We start from the raw sequence: 16,719 nt of genomic DNA on the forward strand, positions 1-16,719 counted from the left end.
TTCTTCAAATAAATATTCTGCCCTATTTCTCCTTTTTTCTCCTCCTGGAATCCCTATAATGCAATTTTTTAAAAAGATTTTATTTATTTGACAGACAGAGATCACAAGTAGGCAGAGAGTCAGGCAGAGAGAGAGGAGGAAGCAGCCCCCCCCCCCTCGCTGAGCAAAGAGCCTGATGTGGGGCTTGATCCCAGGACCCTAGGATCATGACCTGAGCTGAAGGCAGAGGCTTTAACCCACGGAGCCACCCAGGTGCCCCAAATGTTTTTATTCTTGAAGGTGTTGTTGAAGTCGCTTAATCTATTTGCATTTTTTAAATTATTCTTTCATCTTTCTCCTGTACAGCTTGATTGCTTTCCATTACTTTGTTCTCTAGGTCATTGATCCATTCTTCTGCTTCCTTTAGCTTATTTTTAATTTCAGTGATTGAGTTCTTCATCACTGATTGGTTGTTTTTAATTTTTTCTTTCTCTTTGTTGAGGGTTTCACTGAGGTCCTCCACTCTTTTTTCAAGTTCAATGACTATCCTTATGACCATTACTTTAAATTCTCTAACAGGCTTATTAGTTATCTCCACCTTGTTTAGTTCTCTTGCTGTGATTTTATCCTATTCTTTCCTTTGGGACATATTCCTCTATTTCCTCATTTTGTTCAATTCTCTGTGTTTGTTTCTCTGTCTTAGCAAAGGCAGGTATGTCCCCTGCTTTTGAAAGTAGTGGCCTAATGAAGATGTCTTATAGTGTCCTGCAGTGCAATGTCCCCTGTTCACCAGAAGCCAGCACATCAGGGATGACCTCCTATGTGTATTGCATGCACACTACTATTGTGGCTGAGTTGTGTTTGCCTTCAGTCCAGTCATCTGTGATGGCTCTCTTTGCCTGTTGTGAGCAGGGTTTGGTCTCTGTGTTGTTAGTGGGCTATTCTGGGATGCAACAATGCTACCAGTTTTTTTCTATTTGTAATTTATTAAGAATGTGTTCTATTACTGTTTTATTTTCTTTCTCATATTTTAGGTCACTTTGATAGCTTTTATATTTTATTTAAAACAGTTTTCACTGGGGAGGCCTGGGTGGCTCAGTCAGTTAAGTCACTGCCTTTGGCTTGGGTTGTGATCCCAGGGTCCTGGGATTGAGTCCCACATCAGGCTCTGTGTCCAGCAGGGAGCCTGCTTCTCTCTCTGCCTCTGCCTACCACTCTGCCTGCTTGTGCTCTCTCTCTTTCCCTCTGACAAATAAATAAGTAAATTCTTTAAAAATAAAACAGTTTTCATTGTATTCTTTTGAAATTGAATTCTTCCTAGTCTTAATTATTATTTTATTCTGTAGGATGTTTTGATTCTATAATAAATTTTTATTTATGACTGATTAGTTTAAAATATTCTAGGCTTTATCTTCTTCCTCTTTTTAAAATCCCAATTATCTTATTCTTTAAACTTTTTAGAGTTTTCCATTTTATTTGTATGTTTATACACATGATCTCCAGTCTTAAAAATTATCCAACAACTTTAATCTTATTTTTCCCATTTTATAGTGTGGCAGTTGATACACAGAGAGGAAAGGACTTGTGAAGGTGACAGAACTAGCCTGTCAGGATCATATTTAACATAGTCACCTTTGGAAAACATTTTTTTCATGTTTTTTCTTTAATTCTTGGACCTTTCCCCTTTATGTCAACTGGCCATTCTGTGCCCAAATATCAAAAAGGGATATTGCAACTAAAATGATTATAAGAGAAATTATACTCTTGGCTTTTGTGTTTCAAAAGCTGAAGGATTAAGGAGAGTGGAAATGACTCAAGGACAGATGAAAAATATAAGAAAAGAAGCAGTATGATAAGAGGACCTAAGTTTTTCCTTCCGCTCCCAATCTCTCAATCCCAATGAAGAAATGATTATACTGACTCAAAGACTTTAAAAGGAAGTTAGGAGGTTGTAAATATGAAGGAATTCTTCTGAGAGGGTCCTATGCCTGCTACCTAGGGGTGAAGTTGGCAAGATTTTCCAAATGTTTTTTCGTGTTTGAAAGCAGATGGGAACTGTGGCTTGACATTTCATGGGTAAAGGCATATGATAATTAGGATTAGTATAGAAAATGGCTTACTGTGTCCTGAGTTAGACTTCCAAAGATTTATGACACCCCAGCATGTTGAAGAAGCAGCAAAATCATACAAACTCTTTTATGGCATGAAAGATACAGAGAAATTTGTGTATTACGGAGGTACTCTGTAGATGGGAACAAGGGATAACTCAATGACACTTTTATGGACTAGTGACAGAGGTCAGTTGGGTTGATGGGCATTATCAACAATGTCACCACTAAATCCCATCATCTCTCTTCTTAAAGTCATAGAATGAATTATATAACATCTGTTCTCTAAGAAGTTATTTTATGACAGCTATATTCAAGATGCATTATTTTATTTTGCACAGTTACACTACATTTCCATCTTTGATACTCTTCCTCTGTACTGGAACAATCAGAGAGGTGATACAGGAAGGAATGAAATCCCCAAGGAGGTCCCTGCACCTTTTATCATCTGGGATCTCAGAACAGCAGGATACAGCGGATGCTGAAACAAAAAGTGCAGTAATAAAATGATTGATTTGCTTAAGAAACAGTGATTTCAGCAAGGCAATTTTGCACAGTATCATGTGAGGTTGCATTGCCTACTTTCTTCCCTGCAGCCCCTCCTGACCACCTTCAACCCAGTACACCTGTATGAAATATTGACTGATCATCTGCTTGGGATCATCATTAATATCACCACCTGGATATGGTGAAAGCAGGATCAACATCAGGATCCAACATCAGAAAGGAAGACCTCAGCTTTGAGCCCTGCTCCCTCAGGCTGCATGACCATGAAGACATCCAAATCCTCTGCTATAGCTTCTGATAAGCATCTGTCAATCCCAAGATCTAGCACTGTGTCTGATGAGGAAAGAAAAAATGCATTTTGGGGAGATTCCTTTTCTTTTGCAGTCTTTCTTCTGCCTGATAGATCCCCTCTCTGCATTCTCTGTAATCTGATTATAAAATTTCAGATGAGGTTTCTTGATTCTTCATTCCTGATTTAGATGGGCTGACATGCTGGGTCAAAACCAAGAAAGCAGTATAGCAAGGTAAAACTTAAAGACCTAGAGAAAATTTTTAAAAAATCACTTAAACAGAAAATCTGTAGGTAGAGTTAGGGAAAAGAATATGAAAAGGAGATGTGTTTAGAATCAGAATGAGAAAATCAAAGCATTCATTACAGGATTAATTCCCCATTTATTTATTATTGTTCTCTTCCGTGTATCCAGCACTTAGGAAAGTCCTGGCTAATATTATACTATCACTAAATAAACATTGAATAAATGAACACACTGAGTGAACCCTCCATTTCTGCTAGCTAAAGCAGAGTGTCTATTTGTCAGAAATGACTTAGAAGGAATTGTGCTCTAGGTGGAGTCTAAACCTTGGCCTCTAAGACTCCTCGCAAGATTGTATGACTCCAATCATGTCAACTCATTCATTCTAGATCATGTCTCTAACCAGAAAAAAAAAAACATAATTGACCAATGTAGTGTGGAGTGGTTCTTAGTATTATATTGAATTCTTGAACATTTCTTTAAAATAGGTTGATGAGGATATTTCCTAAAGAGGGACCTACAGGTAAACCTTTTCTTATTCTGGTGACAGTCAGGAATAGGATTGAGCATGTGAAAGATATTAAAGATCCAAATAGCCATCTCTTTGTCACAGAATCACTTGGAAATGTTTGAGTAGTCATTTTCACTGTGAATTCAGGGTATATGAGATCATCAAATAAAGCACTCACGTTTTTCCAGCATGGTACAACTCGAAAGCTTTGTGGAGTTGGTCAAAAGGCAACTGATGGGTTACTAATGGATCTATATTAATTTTATTTTGCAGGTAACTAGTCACTAGCTGGGGAATACAGTCTCTGGTTTTATAATCTGCAAAAAAAAAATTATGTCATGGAGATTTTCTTCTGAAAAATTAACATTAAACATGGAAAATAAGTCATTTGTACATCAGAAACCATTGACTACTGTTATTAAGTGTGCTGCTCCAGAAATTCTGTTACGTAGAATTCCTTTGGAGAAAAACTGGGTCAATATTCACAAGTTACTCAGTTGAAAAATGGTCCTTTTAAACTAGAATTCTCTAGCTCAGTTCCGGGGCTTACCATGGCATAAACATTTCATCCTTTGTGTATTCACACGCATGGAGATGACATTGGAAACTTAGTATCAGAGCAATGGGGAAAGATGGGAATATTAATTGATTAAAGCTGTTGGTTGATATTGCTCATAAATAAAGTCTCTTCTTAAAAGATAAGAGCTGGTGCCAAAACACTAGGTTGATGTTATATATTTATAAATAATTTATATATATAAATATATATATAGAGAGAGCTTATATAGTTTATATACACGTAAATAAATATATATATTGTTTATATAGTGTTATACAATCGAGAAGCTTTGCTGCTAAAAAGCACAAGAAACCCACTGGCATGGAACTGAGACTGACTAAATTATTTGAAACACTGGAAAAACCCAAAAACTATTTTGCAGGAGATAAAAATTACATTTGAACTTAAAAAACCTATTTAATTAAATTAACTAAAATCAATTTAACAAAATTTCCCAACTCATTGGAGAAATCTTTTCTACCATTATAGTTCTGTTTCCTCAAGGAGAGGAATTTTGAATTCTATGTTTCTACAAAGTCAAAGGGATTTCATGAGAGCAACCAACCAGCCTCTCCTAGTCATTGACCTACCTCCTAAGCATACACCCTTCAATGTCCGTCCAGAGACAATCATCGGTGCATCCAGGGAAAGCTTTGAATTTACTGGAGCCACCCCAACGATCAGACAGACACCATGGCTCAGGTGGCAGGAATCCCAAGCAGCAAGCTGATAATGATAATAATGACCATAAGCACCCTCCCACGAGTAAGTGACAACTACCACCAGAAGTGGAAGGAATCAAGTTCCTAAATCTTGCATCTCTTCCTGGCCAGATACTACCTCAATCTCAGCTTCAACACTGCCAGTGATGGGATCTCATTAGAAAATCAGCAGAGTTTAGTGGGAAAGAGTACAGACTGTGCTTGCTGTATGACCTTAGTTAAGTTACTTAACCTCCCTATGCCTCAGTTTCTTCATTTGTAAAAAGAAGAATAATACTACCTTACTTCATAGAGTGGTTATGAGGTTTAAGGGATTTATCATTCTTAAAACATTTAGAACACTATCTGGGATATAATAAGGATTGTGTATTTGTTAAATAAAATTGTCCTCTAGCCTTGGTTCTCTGTCTAACCCATTTGTATTAAAATAAGACAAATATATACATATGGGTGTTTGACGTTTTATTATTTTTTTAAATTCAGTTTTGTAGGGATGTTCAGTATACTTCTTCACATTTATTTATTTTACTTTTTTTCTCCAGTTTGCACCAGAAAAGTTTGACTGAATCTTTCTGTCTTTCACATTTCCTCTGTTTTGCCTTATTTTCTCTTTCCTGTTATCTCTATCACTACCTTTACTTCCTTTATTTTTCAGTTATGTACATTAGGTACATATGAATTGTCTACATTCTGTCCTCTAAACTGTAAGATCTGAAAGGTACATATTTTATTCACCCTTGTATCCCTAGAACATAACACATTGGTGCATAGGAATTCATTTTTCAAATGAATGAATGAATGGTTCTAATATAGCACCCATAATTACCACGTGAGTTAAATAATGTTTATACTTAAATATAAAAGCATATATGCAGAGCTAGGAATAAAGTAAAGGGACTACTGGTATTGTGGCCTTTCGAATGTTTAAACTTTGTGTGCTACAATGACATATTTTTAAGTATATATTGCTTTTATTTTTAAAATAAATATTTTAGAGTGAATTTACATTCTGCTTTTACACTTGGGGTCCACAGGTCCAAAACATATGTTCAGAAGAGTTTATATTATCTACATGAAGATATTTAGCATGTCCCACCTACCCCCAAGATTAAGCATCTAATCACTGTGCCCCAAGCCCACGTACCATGACATCACTGAGTCCAATGGCCTCAAAGGCAAAGTCAACACCAACTCCTGTCATTTCCCTGACCACCTGCTGGACAGGCTTCTTGAGTTTTTGAGGGTTGAGACAATCAGTGACTCCTAACGCTTTGGCCCGGGGAAACTTCTCCTCATTGATGTCAACCCCAATGATTCTAGAAGCACCAGATGCTTTACAGCCCATGACAATGGCTGAACCGATTCCACCAAGTCCATAGACCACGCAGGTGGAACCACGAGTGACCTACAAATTCACAAGACAGGTATTAGGAATCAAACCTGGGTGCACATGTAATCAAGAAAACAAACAAAAACAACCATTGAAACTTTTGAAACTGTGCATAACAGTTGAACATTTAGACTGATTGGCATAATTTTGATGTTTTCCAGGCAAATCACTATGACACATACTAACACAGGTAGCTTCCTCACCTTGGCTGAGTGCACAGCAGCCCCATAACCTGTGGGCACCTCACAGCTTATGAGACTGACTTTATCCAGGGGAGCAGCATCATCAATTTTTGCTACTGCAATCTCAGGTACAACAGTATATTCAGTGAATGTGCTTGCACGGAAAGAATGGTGAATCTTTTTTCCTTTGCAGATGAATCTGCTTGTCCCGTCCAGCATTAATCCAGAAGAAGGCAGAACACTGTTTTGCAGTGACATAGACACAGGTGCAGGCAGTGGCACAAACACATGGAGTTGTAAAGACAGAAGTGAGCCCCTTTAGTTACAGGTTAGTGCTTATACAATATCAGCAATTTAATAAAAGAGTAAGGAGTAAGTTACTAACTCTTGCTTCTCACAGAAGTTTCCCTTGGGATGCAAGCAGGAACTGCATTCTCTACACTGTGGAATAATGAGTGTGAGGACTTTATCTCCTGTATATACAAAAATAATAATACAAGCATTAGTTTAAAATACTATTGGAACTGAAATACAATAGTATGTTTATAAAAGTTTCATTGGATGGTTTGAAAACTTGCTGCGGGCAGATTATGGCAGCCAGGATAACACTGACCATTGTTGTTTTTTTTTCTTTTTAAGTTTTTATTTAAATTCCAGTTAGTTAACATACAGTGTTATATTAGTTTCAAGTGTACAATATACTGATGCAACACTTCATATAACACCCAGTGCTCATCACAGCAAGTGTCCTCCTTCATCCCCATCACCTATTTAACCCGTCCCACTGCCCACCTCCCCTCTGGTAACCATCAGCTTGTTCTCTATAGTTAAGAGTCGGCTTCTTGGTTTGCCCCTCTCTGTTTTTTTTTTTTTTCCTCTCTTTCTCTTTGCTTGTTTATTTTGTTTCTTACATTCCACATAAAATTTAAATCATAACGATATTTGTCTATCTCTGATTGACTTATTTCACTTAGCATAAGACCCTCTAGCTCCATCCATGTCATTGCAAATGGCAAGATTTCATCCTTTTTCATGGCTGAGCAATATTCCATTATGTATGTACATATACCACGTCTTCTTTATCCATTCCTTTGGGCTATTTCCATAGCTTGGCTATTGTTAATAATGCTCCTATAAACATTGGGATGCACACGTCCTTTTGAATTAGTATTTTTGTATCCTTTGGGTAAATACCTAGTAGTGCACAATTGCTGGATTATAGGGTAGTTTTATTTTTAACTTTTTTAAATAATTTTTTTATTGTTATGTGAGTCACCACACAGTACATCATTAGTTTTTGATGGTGGGTTCCATGATTCATAGTTTGCATATAACACCCAGTGCTCCATACAATCCGTGCCCTCCTTAATACCCATCACCAGGCCAACCCATCCCCTCACCCCCCTCCCCTCTAAAACCCTCGGTTTGATTCCTGGAGTCCACAGTCTCTCATTTTTAACCTTTTGAGGAGTCTCCATACTGTTCTCCAGAGTAGCTGCACTAGTTTGCATTCCCACCAATAGTACAAGAGGGTTCTCCTTTTTCTACATCCTCCCCAACACCTGTTGTTTCCTGTGTTGCACATTGCTGTTTTGAAGGAGAAACCATGTAGCCTGGTTTTAGAAATTACATTATTCTTTTGGGCAAATAATGGAAATTTGGGGATATTTTTATGAGGTGGATAGTTGTAGGTTTGCTTTCCTCTGCTCTGGAAATAGAATAATGAAACTAAGAACAAACCTTAGAGATGTTATCTGATTTAACCCCTTTGTTTTCCATTTGAAGGATTTAAGCCCCATAGTGTAGTCACTTGCCTAAAGTGACCCAGCTAGGTTATAACAGAGCACTTTCCATTGAGTCTTCTTGCCCCACGATGGCACACTGACCCATAGCAGCCTCTGACATACTTTCTTTAGTGGGGTTAAATTCCTAGGTATGCTAATTCCAGAGAATAAAAGGAATCATTCTCCCTCTGCAGAGAGAGTTCTGGAGAGAATATTGATTATATTTGGATCCAGTCATTAATTAGTCCTCCTGGGCCTTAGGGTGACTGGCTGGATAGAGTCTGCGAAGAAAATTAATTAACACAGTCATCACAGACTTACAAAGGCCTGGTCAGAAGTCTACAACATTGTTTCTGATAACCCTTACAATTTTCTTAACAAGGAAACAACCCTCACTTTGGCCTTTTGCAGAGTTTAGATGGCATTAAAATCTCTTGTAAATTTAAATAAGATGCAACTTAGCTTCACAGGCCCTTAAAAATTTCAAAGGTCCTGCATCTCAAATTCAGGAGAACGTTTGCTCTTTTATCCTTTCCCTCCAAATGCTCATTGTTTTCCACAAAACTTTCACTGACATTTCCTCTAGCTAAGAGGAGTTAGAGCAAGTATCTCACCTGTTTGCATTATGTTCTTAGAGACATAGAGACCACGCCTTTTACTTTTGTCCCCCTGCTATGCCTAGTGTCAGATGCATGGTAACTACTCCATAATTGTTTGCTAAATGAATTCCCTGGTAAGAGCTTTGCAAGTGTCCTGGCCATGCATGCTCTTAAGTCTCTTTGTGGGCCTGGCTCCAAGCTGTGAGGTTCTGTGATATCTTAGTCTGCATGATTGCCCTTACTCTTTCTGTGCATTTCAGACATGTTAAGAATAGCGATGTGAAGATCTGTTTTGATGGTCTGGTGAAGAGCATATACTTGCTTTCTTTGATTCTTTGAAATATCATTATCATCCTGTCAATGAAAATTCAAATTCTATATTCCAGTTGATTAGAACATTCATTTGTCAAACATTCTAATGCTTTCTCACCCTGGGACAGGCACTGTGCTAAGCATGTTGGGGTACAAATATATATAAGAAACAGTCTCAATAGCTTCTAATCTATTTAGAAGTACACTGGTCCTATCTCAAACCTCTTTTAGCTACGGATATATGTTTGGCTCAGCTACTGCCCCTCTGGATTGCTAGAGAAGGCGGTAGGGAAACCTGTCACTGGATACACTTAATATAATGATATGTGATTAGTCAGAAGAGTCTAGAGGCAAAGCAATTTTTTCTTCTCAAATATACGTTAATGCGTTTTAAGTTCCCCCTCTGTGCAATAGTTGCTCTTTGGGAGGCTGTTTGTGGGAAGCGTTTTATGGCCCCACCTCCTACCTGGTTTCACCGAGCACACTCCTTTGCCAATACTCTCCACAATCCCAGCTCCTTCATGGCCTGGGATGAAAGGAAAGACTGCTGAGAGTAATCCTTTTATTGTGTGATCATCAGTACCGCAGATTCCTGTAGATGCCATCTGCAGAGGAATTAAGTGAACAAGGATCACCTCGTTTGGAATTTTTCTTTCCTTCTTGTTTTTTTTTTAAATCTGAGACTGATTATTAAAAATTTTTTTACACGAATTATGCCATTTGATCCCTATACCATTGCGCAGAGGAATACAGGGCAGGTCTTATCATTTCCAATTTAGAGATGAGGAAAGGGAGATTCGACGACTGAGAATGACTTGTCCAAATTCGCATGGCACATGTTCAGCTCTGGAAATAAATTTAGGTTTTTTGAAATCTACTCTGTACATTTATGTCATCAAATAGTTTTCAAGTATGAGGGACAGTTGCATACAATGAAGGACTTTTTGTCCACATTATCAACAGCACTGCCATTGAGAAACAAAGAATTTTAGGCTCATACCATGGAATGTTTTTCCCCTGCTCTGGGAAAACCTGTTTTTATTTATTTATTTTTTTTTAAGATTTTATTTATTTATTTGTCAGAGAGAGACAGCACAAGCAGAGAGAGAAGCAGGCAGAGGGAGAAGCAAGAAGGCTTCCCATTGAGCAGGGAGCCCAAAGTGGGACCCAATCCCAGGACCCTGAGCGGAAGGCAGACGCCTAACCGACTGAGCCACCCAGGCATCCCTGGGAAAATCTGTTTTTAGCATTTTAAACTAGTATGTTGAAAACATTCTTCAAATAAATAATGTAAAAATGAGTTTCAGTTAAAATTAACCATTGCAAAATTCAGTTGATATTGAGTTTTGAAACTTCTTACTTGATGGACTGAGTTTTCTTTCCGTTAATAGACTCAACCCAACTGCATTGATCATGAAAATGAAACAGTTCATGTACCACGATCCCTAAGTTACTGCTCTGCCTGGAATACAGCCAGAAAAGCATATGCCCGAGCATATTGACTAGTTTTCCAGTATGCATAGTGGGAATGGCAGCATTTATAACTGGAACACTGGGAACAACCATGGTATATGATTGTGGCAAATGGCTAAGAAGATAACTCATAAGAAATATGCTGTGGTTTTGGTTTCCATAGAGCTAAAATGGCTTTGAGATGCTATCAAAGGCTAGAAGTGTTTTAGATAAGCAGCAGGCTAGAACCCCCTCATTAGGTTTGCTCTATCAGAAAAGAACATGCAGTTATTTTTGGGAAGTTGTCCATGGCCTAAGCTGGAGGTGGAATTGTCTGTGCTTATGAACAAATCCAGTCCTTAAGCTTGATTTTGTCTAGGGTTCAGTGTGATATTGATCAGGTTCTTGCTGATGCAACTTCTAATTTGGTGGACTGTGGATTTACTGTTTAGGGTTTAGCTTTTGTGGTGAAGGAGCCTGTCAGTGTAAGATCAGAGAATATTGGCTAATTAACTAGGAAACATTTCAGCAGATGGTGACCCAGTATACAATAAGCCCTAATTAAAAGCTGTTTGAATGGATGATAAATAGAAAAATATAACTTTGGAAGAGCAGTCAGTTACTAAACTCCTTTCTCTGTGTACATTCTGATCACTTTTCATTTTGTTCTTTACCATCTCTCACTGGTGATATAAAATCTCTAGCGTAACAGCAGACATGGAGTTGATGATTTATTTAGTGCTAGTTCCCATATTCTCCTGTTTTGTCTTTCACTGCCCATCTGTCTTTTTCTACTTTTCTCCTTCCCTTCACTGCCTTTCCCTTTGTCTTCTTTCCAATTCCCTTCATTCCTTTTCTTCTGTAACCAGCCTCCTATACCTTCTACTTTGATTAGATATAATATGGACTAGAAGCATATGGATTTCAGTATTTGTTGTGTTCATTAAATCAGGTGTTGAATTTCCTGGTCTCAAATTTAAAGGTAGGTGAATTTAATGTTTAATAAGATTTAAAGCAGTAATACTCCTAAAACTGGGTATTTAATGATTTTGTAAAATTTGACATGTATTGATTGAGAGGAGATTTGAGAGTGGCAAGGAGCCTTTGACAGGTCAGTATTTTCCCATCCCTTGTCTCAGTTCTGTTCAATAATCATTAACCCTTCCAAATCACTTTGGAGAATATCATGGCATCCTAGTGTGCATTTCTAGACTTTTTTCAGACAAACTCTGAGATCACTATGATGTATGAGTCCAAAACAATAGAGATGGAAAATTAGTCTGTTAGTCACTGCATATTCATTTGTTGATATCAATTTTGTATCATAGAAGTAGAGGGGAATATACTTCTTGTTTTCTTTCCCTCAAAAATGAAAAAAAAGTTACTACTTAAAACACCTTCTAGGTCACATTGTGAGGTATATGGGCCTATGATATTATATAATTTAAGTAAAATTTTCAATCCTGAAAAAATAAATATGGTGGATGAGTGAACTACTAGTATTTTATAATTATTAAGAATATCTTAAACATTCATTACCTCTATTCATTTATCTTAGTTTTAAAATTTCTTCCTTTACTAAGAAAAGTGAACTGACCCCAAATGCAAATTTTATGCACATTATTTATATATGTAATATATACATGAAACAAAACAGGATTTCCTTACATTTACCTTCATAGGTAAAAGTTAAAAGACTGAAATTTACCTTAATACGAACTTCCCCAGCCTTTGGTGGTTCAACTTGTACTTCCTCAATTGAAAGAGAAGAATTTGCTGCCCAGGCAATGGCTGCCCGGCATGTAATTGTCTGTTGACATGACGATAAAATGACATCATTGAGTGAAAAAAATTAACTTTCATTCTGATCATACAAATGACAGTTATTTGCTATAATTAGTAAAAATACAAAAATCAAAAAGAAATAAAAGAAAGATCCTTGCAACTTCAGATACAACCTGTTGAAATTTAAGCATAGTCCCTTCTAGTTTAACAATAATTTTGGTATAGTTGAGATTGTGTCTATAAGCTTTTTATATTCTGCTTTTTTGCTAGTAACAGCCACCATATAGTGAGCATTTGTCATTTACTTGTAAGTAGGTATTTTCTCATGACTTCAAATGCTTTGTAATCAGACATTTAAATGGCTACTTTATATTTCATCATTTGAATATGTCCTAATTTGCTTAATAACTATCTAGACATATAATTATTTCCATTGTTTTGACTAAAGTATATTTTGATAAACAACTTTGTTCATAATTTTGACTTGCCTGGTTTCTAAAGTAACAATTACTTTGGAAAAGATACAGACCTTGTTAGCGCTAAATTGATTTCCAAATTTCTTTACAGAAATCTTGAGTAACTTGGCATAATTCCTAAAAGTATTAAAGGATATCTGTATCATCGTTTATTCCGCCCTCTTTAGCATTGACAGCAGTCATCCAAACCAAAGTATCTAATAGGTACAAAAAACTCTCTTTTTTTTTTCCCTAGTATTTTTTTTAAAAGATTTTATTTATTTATTTGACAGAGATCACAAGTAGGCAGAGAGGCAGGCAGAGAGAGAGGGAAGCAGGCTCCCCACCGAGCAGAGGGCCCAATGCAGGGCTCGATCCCAGGACCCTGAGATCATGACTTGAGCTGAAGGCAGAGGCTTAACCCACTGAGCCACTCAGGCACCCCTTCGCTAGTATTTTTTTGAATGCTAATCATGTTAATTATTTTCTATGTTTTTGTTAGTCATCTGTATTTTTCTGTCTTGTGGAGTGTTTGGACATATAGTTAATACAGGTATCTACTGGCATCTTGGAGTTTTTCTTATTAAACATTAGACCTCTTTACACATTAAAGGAGTGAGTTATTGTCTGTCAGCTTGTCAGACATGATTTTCCCTGGTTGATATTTGAAACTTAATTTTTATGAAGTTACATACATGCATGCATACACACACACATTTAAAAATTTTGGTTAGTTGAAATATATTTTTCCTTTGCTATTTGTTCCATTTTTATGCTTTGGAAATTCTCCCCATATAGAGACTAAATATTAATCTTCTTTCTGGATTTTTATAGTTTGATTTTTAAACATTTAACTCTTAAGTCCAACTTAAAATTTTGTGTGTGTGTGATGTGCAGTTATAGAATCTAAATGAATTGTCCTACTATGAACTCTTGATTGTTTCTCTCATTTCTGCTTAAATTAGCCCCTTTACTACAGAAGTTCTTACATTTACAGGTTAGGCTGCTCTTTGGAAGCTGTTTCTATTGTCCCATTTCTCTTTGTGCCAGTTCCTGCAACAGTATCTTGATGATTTGAATACTTTAACTTTTTAATATACTTTAATATCTGGTGGGACTAGTACCCTTTATAATTTTATATATGTTCCATTTGGAAGTTTACTGTACTAGTAATTTTAAGATATACTGAGCTGACTAAATCTGTTATGTCCTCAAGAAATTTGGATGCCACTAGAGGAGTTAATATATATCTTATAATACAAAGAGCAGCAGGCAGAGAGGCGGGGGAAGCAGGCTCCCTGCTGACTTGATCCCAGGACACTGAGATCATGACCTGAACTGAAGGCAGAGGCTTAACCCACTGAGCCATCCAGGTTCTCTCTCTCTGTCAAATAAATAAATAAAATCTTAAAAAAAAAAAAAGAAAAGAAAAGAGAAAACTTTCTTTAAAAAAAAACAAACAAAACAAAATACAAAATACAAAATACAAAGAAAAGGGACAAATGCCAGAAGAGAAATTCAAATAAAAGGATATAAAAAAAAAATTACTTCTGGGATGCCTGGTTAGCTCAGTTTGTTAAGTGTCCTCTTCTTGGTTTTGGCTCAGGTCATGATATCATGGGTTGTGGGATGGAGCCCCGAGTCTGGCTTCTTGCTCAGCCAGAAGTCTGCTTGAAAGATTTTCTCCTTCTGCCCGCATCTCCCCACTTCATGCTTGCTCTCTCTCTCAAAATAAATAAATAAATCTTAAAAAAAAAAAAAGGAAAAAACATTACTTGTTTCAGGATGAAATAATTCTGCTTTTACCTACTGAACTCAATTAAAAATTTATGAAAAATCTTTTGTAATTTCGAAGTAATACACACTCAAGGCAAAAAACTTGGAAAACTCAGACAAATGTAAAAAGGAAAAAATGCAGGTCTGGCACCCAGCTATTACTATTTGTAACATTTTAGGGTAAGTCTTTCCAATTGAATTCCATGTCTGTCTGTGTAATCATACTAAGGATACTGTTTTATACTCTGTTCTTGCAGTTTGCTTTATAAATGTTTTCCAGGTAATTTAAAATGATCACTTAGGACTTTATTGACTAATATATCATAATTTATTTAATCAGATTCCTAGTATTTGACACATCTGCTTCCAGTGTTATACTTTTTGAGTTTTTTTGAGAGATATTTAAAGAGAGAGAGAGTAAGCACAAGTGTTGGGAGGAGCAGAGGGAGAGGGACACGCAGGCTCCATGTGGAGTGAAGAGCCCAACATGGGGCTCAAACCCACTACCCCAAGATCATGACATGAGCCGAAATCAATAGAGACTTAACTGACTGAGCCATCCAGTTGTCCCTCCAGCATTATACTCTTTAAAACAATGCCACAGTTAACTTGTTTATAGAAACAACATTATTATTTCTTTTAAATAAATCTCTGGATCAAATAATAGACGTGTTTTTAAGATACTTGATACAATACTGTCAAACTATCACCTAAGAAATTTCTAGCAAGTTATTTTCCCACCAGTGATATTTGAGTTTCCACAGGTGGGAGACAGTAGGTATTGTCACTAAAAATCTTTGCTAATCTAATTGGAGAAAATGGTGTCTTAATTTTGTTTCAGTGTACGTTTTTTAGATAACTAGTGAAAATGACATAGATCTATTTGAAAGGTAGCACTTACTTTGCCTGAAGTGTCCATGGTGAATTTTCTTTCCTTGGTGCCTTACAGGTATACCCGAGAGAAATGCACTTCTTTGACTGCTCCTGGACAACCTAGACACAGTATTTATACTGTTTGCATACCACAAGTCATTAAAAATAATTACATAATCACACATCAACTTGAGGAAAACCAGACAGGCAAAGTGGTTAGCAAATAGGTGAAGGTGAAGGTCAGAAAGGAACATGGGAGAGTGATTAGGGAGGTAGTGGATTGAAACAAGGATGCTGAATAAGGAGAGCTTGAAAGGTAGCAATGCATGAGAAAGCAATGAAGAGACTATTAAAATGTGAATCAAGTGATAGTAAGTAAAAGGAAGATCAATTACTAATTAGTTAACAATAAGACTGACTAAGGAATGTCAGTTACATGAAAGGTATTTGCTAGAGCCAGGCAATGAAAGTATAACACAGGGTCTCTGGGAGTCAAAAAAGATGGAAAAGCATAAATAATGATACAAAGTACTACAAAAATGTAGCAGTTTCTCTGCTGCAAACATACTACCTTCACAGTTCACGGCTACTATAGTTTGGGTAGGAATGGATGTGAGAGTAATTTGGGACGAGCTTCAATAATTAGTAGCTCCCTAGTTTGGAGTTTTTCTGGCAGCAGAACTCTCTTAACCCCCTAGTTAGTTGTTTGTAAGTTTCATTTGAAGGGTTTTATATTTCCTGATGATTCAGAAATCCTCTCAGGGTCCTGGCCCTAAAACAACTGTCTTATCATGCAGTGTAGGGACTTGCCATTCCCCTAAAGATATTCTGAAGCTCTTGCTGTAAAACTTGGATCAGAAACTGGACTAGGGTGGAGAGACTCAGCTTCTTTGTTCTGAAACCTGGCCAGGAAAATGCTCTACAGAGGCATGTCAAGTGACTATGCTTTATATAGGGAAGTATCACCTTTCTGGGCAAGATGGTACAAGAATGGAGGTTCTTGGATGGGGTTGAAGGAATTTAAGATTGTACATTCTTCTCTCTCCTTAAATAAACTTTCTCTACAATACCCTCATCACGAAGCTTTCTGCATTCATGCACTACTTGTGGAAACTACACATTGTACCTGTTCAGCAATGCTCGGATGATGCGATTTCAATATTGTCTGAGAAGATTGACTGTGACTTGAAGT

General features: G+C 36.9%; 1 protein-coding gene and 1 long non-coding RNA gene across 4 annotated transcripts in view; one reads left to right on the forward strand and one right to left on the reverse strand.

Moving 5' to 3' along the window:
* LOC308338146 overlaps window positions 1-4,739 on the forward strand; it is a 78,219-nt gene extending 73,480 nt beyond the window's left edge. The window contains exon 5 of one of the 2 annotated variants that reach the window (XR_013966385.1): window positions 2,684-4,739. This is a non-coding gene — a long non-coding RNA (uncharacterized lncRNA). The remainder of the gene's footprint in view (window positions 1-2,683) is intronic. The other variant, XR_013966386.1, reaches the window with a different exon arrangement.
* LOC308338145 (alcohol dehydrogenase 1-like) lies at window positions 485-16,496 on the reverse strand. Of its 2 annotated transcripts, XM_080796139.1 has the most exons (10): window positions 15,556-15,634; window positions 14,427-14,623; window positions 12,347-12,448; window positions 9,653-9,791; window positions 6,877-6,964; window positions 6,513-6,732; window positions 6,064-6,324; window positions 4,788-4,923; window positions 3,817-3,955; window positions 1,437-2,568 (listed from the first exon to the last, which is right to left on the reverse strand). In XM_080796139.1, exons 4-10 carry the CDS (start codon window positions 9,789-9,791, stop codon window positions 2,544-2,546), a joined length of 1,008 nt encoding a protein of 335 aa, XP_080652265.1. In that variant the 5' UTR covers window positions 12,347-12,448; window positions 14,427-14,623; window positions 15,556-15,634; the 3' UTR covers window positions 1,437-2,543. The 2 variants fall into 2 exon arrangements, with proteins under 2 accessions (XP_080652264.1, XP_080652265.1); XM_080796138.1 differs by lacking the exon at window positions 14,427-14,623 and having other exon boundaries at window positions 485-2,568; window positions 15,556-16,496.
* Window positions 16,497-16,719: the final 223 nt, after the last annotated feature.

Source organism: Martes martes, assembly GCF_963455335.1.
Source record: "Martes martes genome assembly, chromosome: 2".
Classification (NCBI taxonomy): Eukaryota; Metazoa; Chordata; class Mammalia; order Carnivora; family Mustelidae; genus Martes; species Martes martes.

What these genes read in the sequence shown, in the direction of transcription:
- LOC308338145 (XM_080796138.1), bottom strand. An exon ending in AACTTCTGTGAGAAGCAAGA is followed by an intron (nt 6,733 to 6,876) that starts GTTAGTAACTTA and finishes ACTGCAAAACAG; the next exon opens with TGTTCTGCCTTCTTCTGGAT. An exon ending in GAAGGGTGTATGCTTAGGAG is followed by an intron (nt 3,956 to 4,787) that starts GTAGGTCAATGA and finishes TTTTTTTTGCAG; the next exon opens with ATTATAAAACCAGAGACTGT.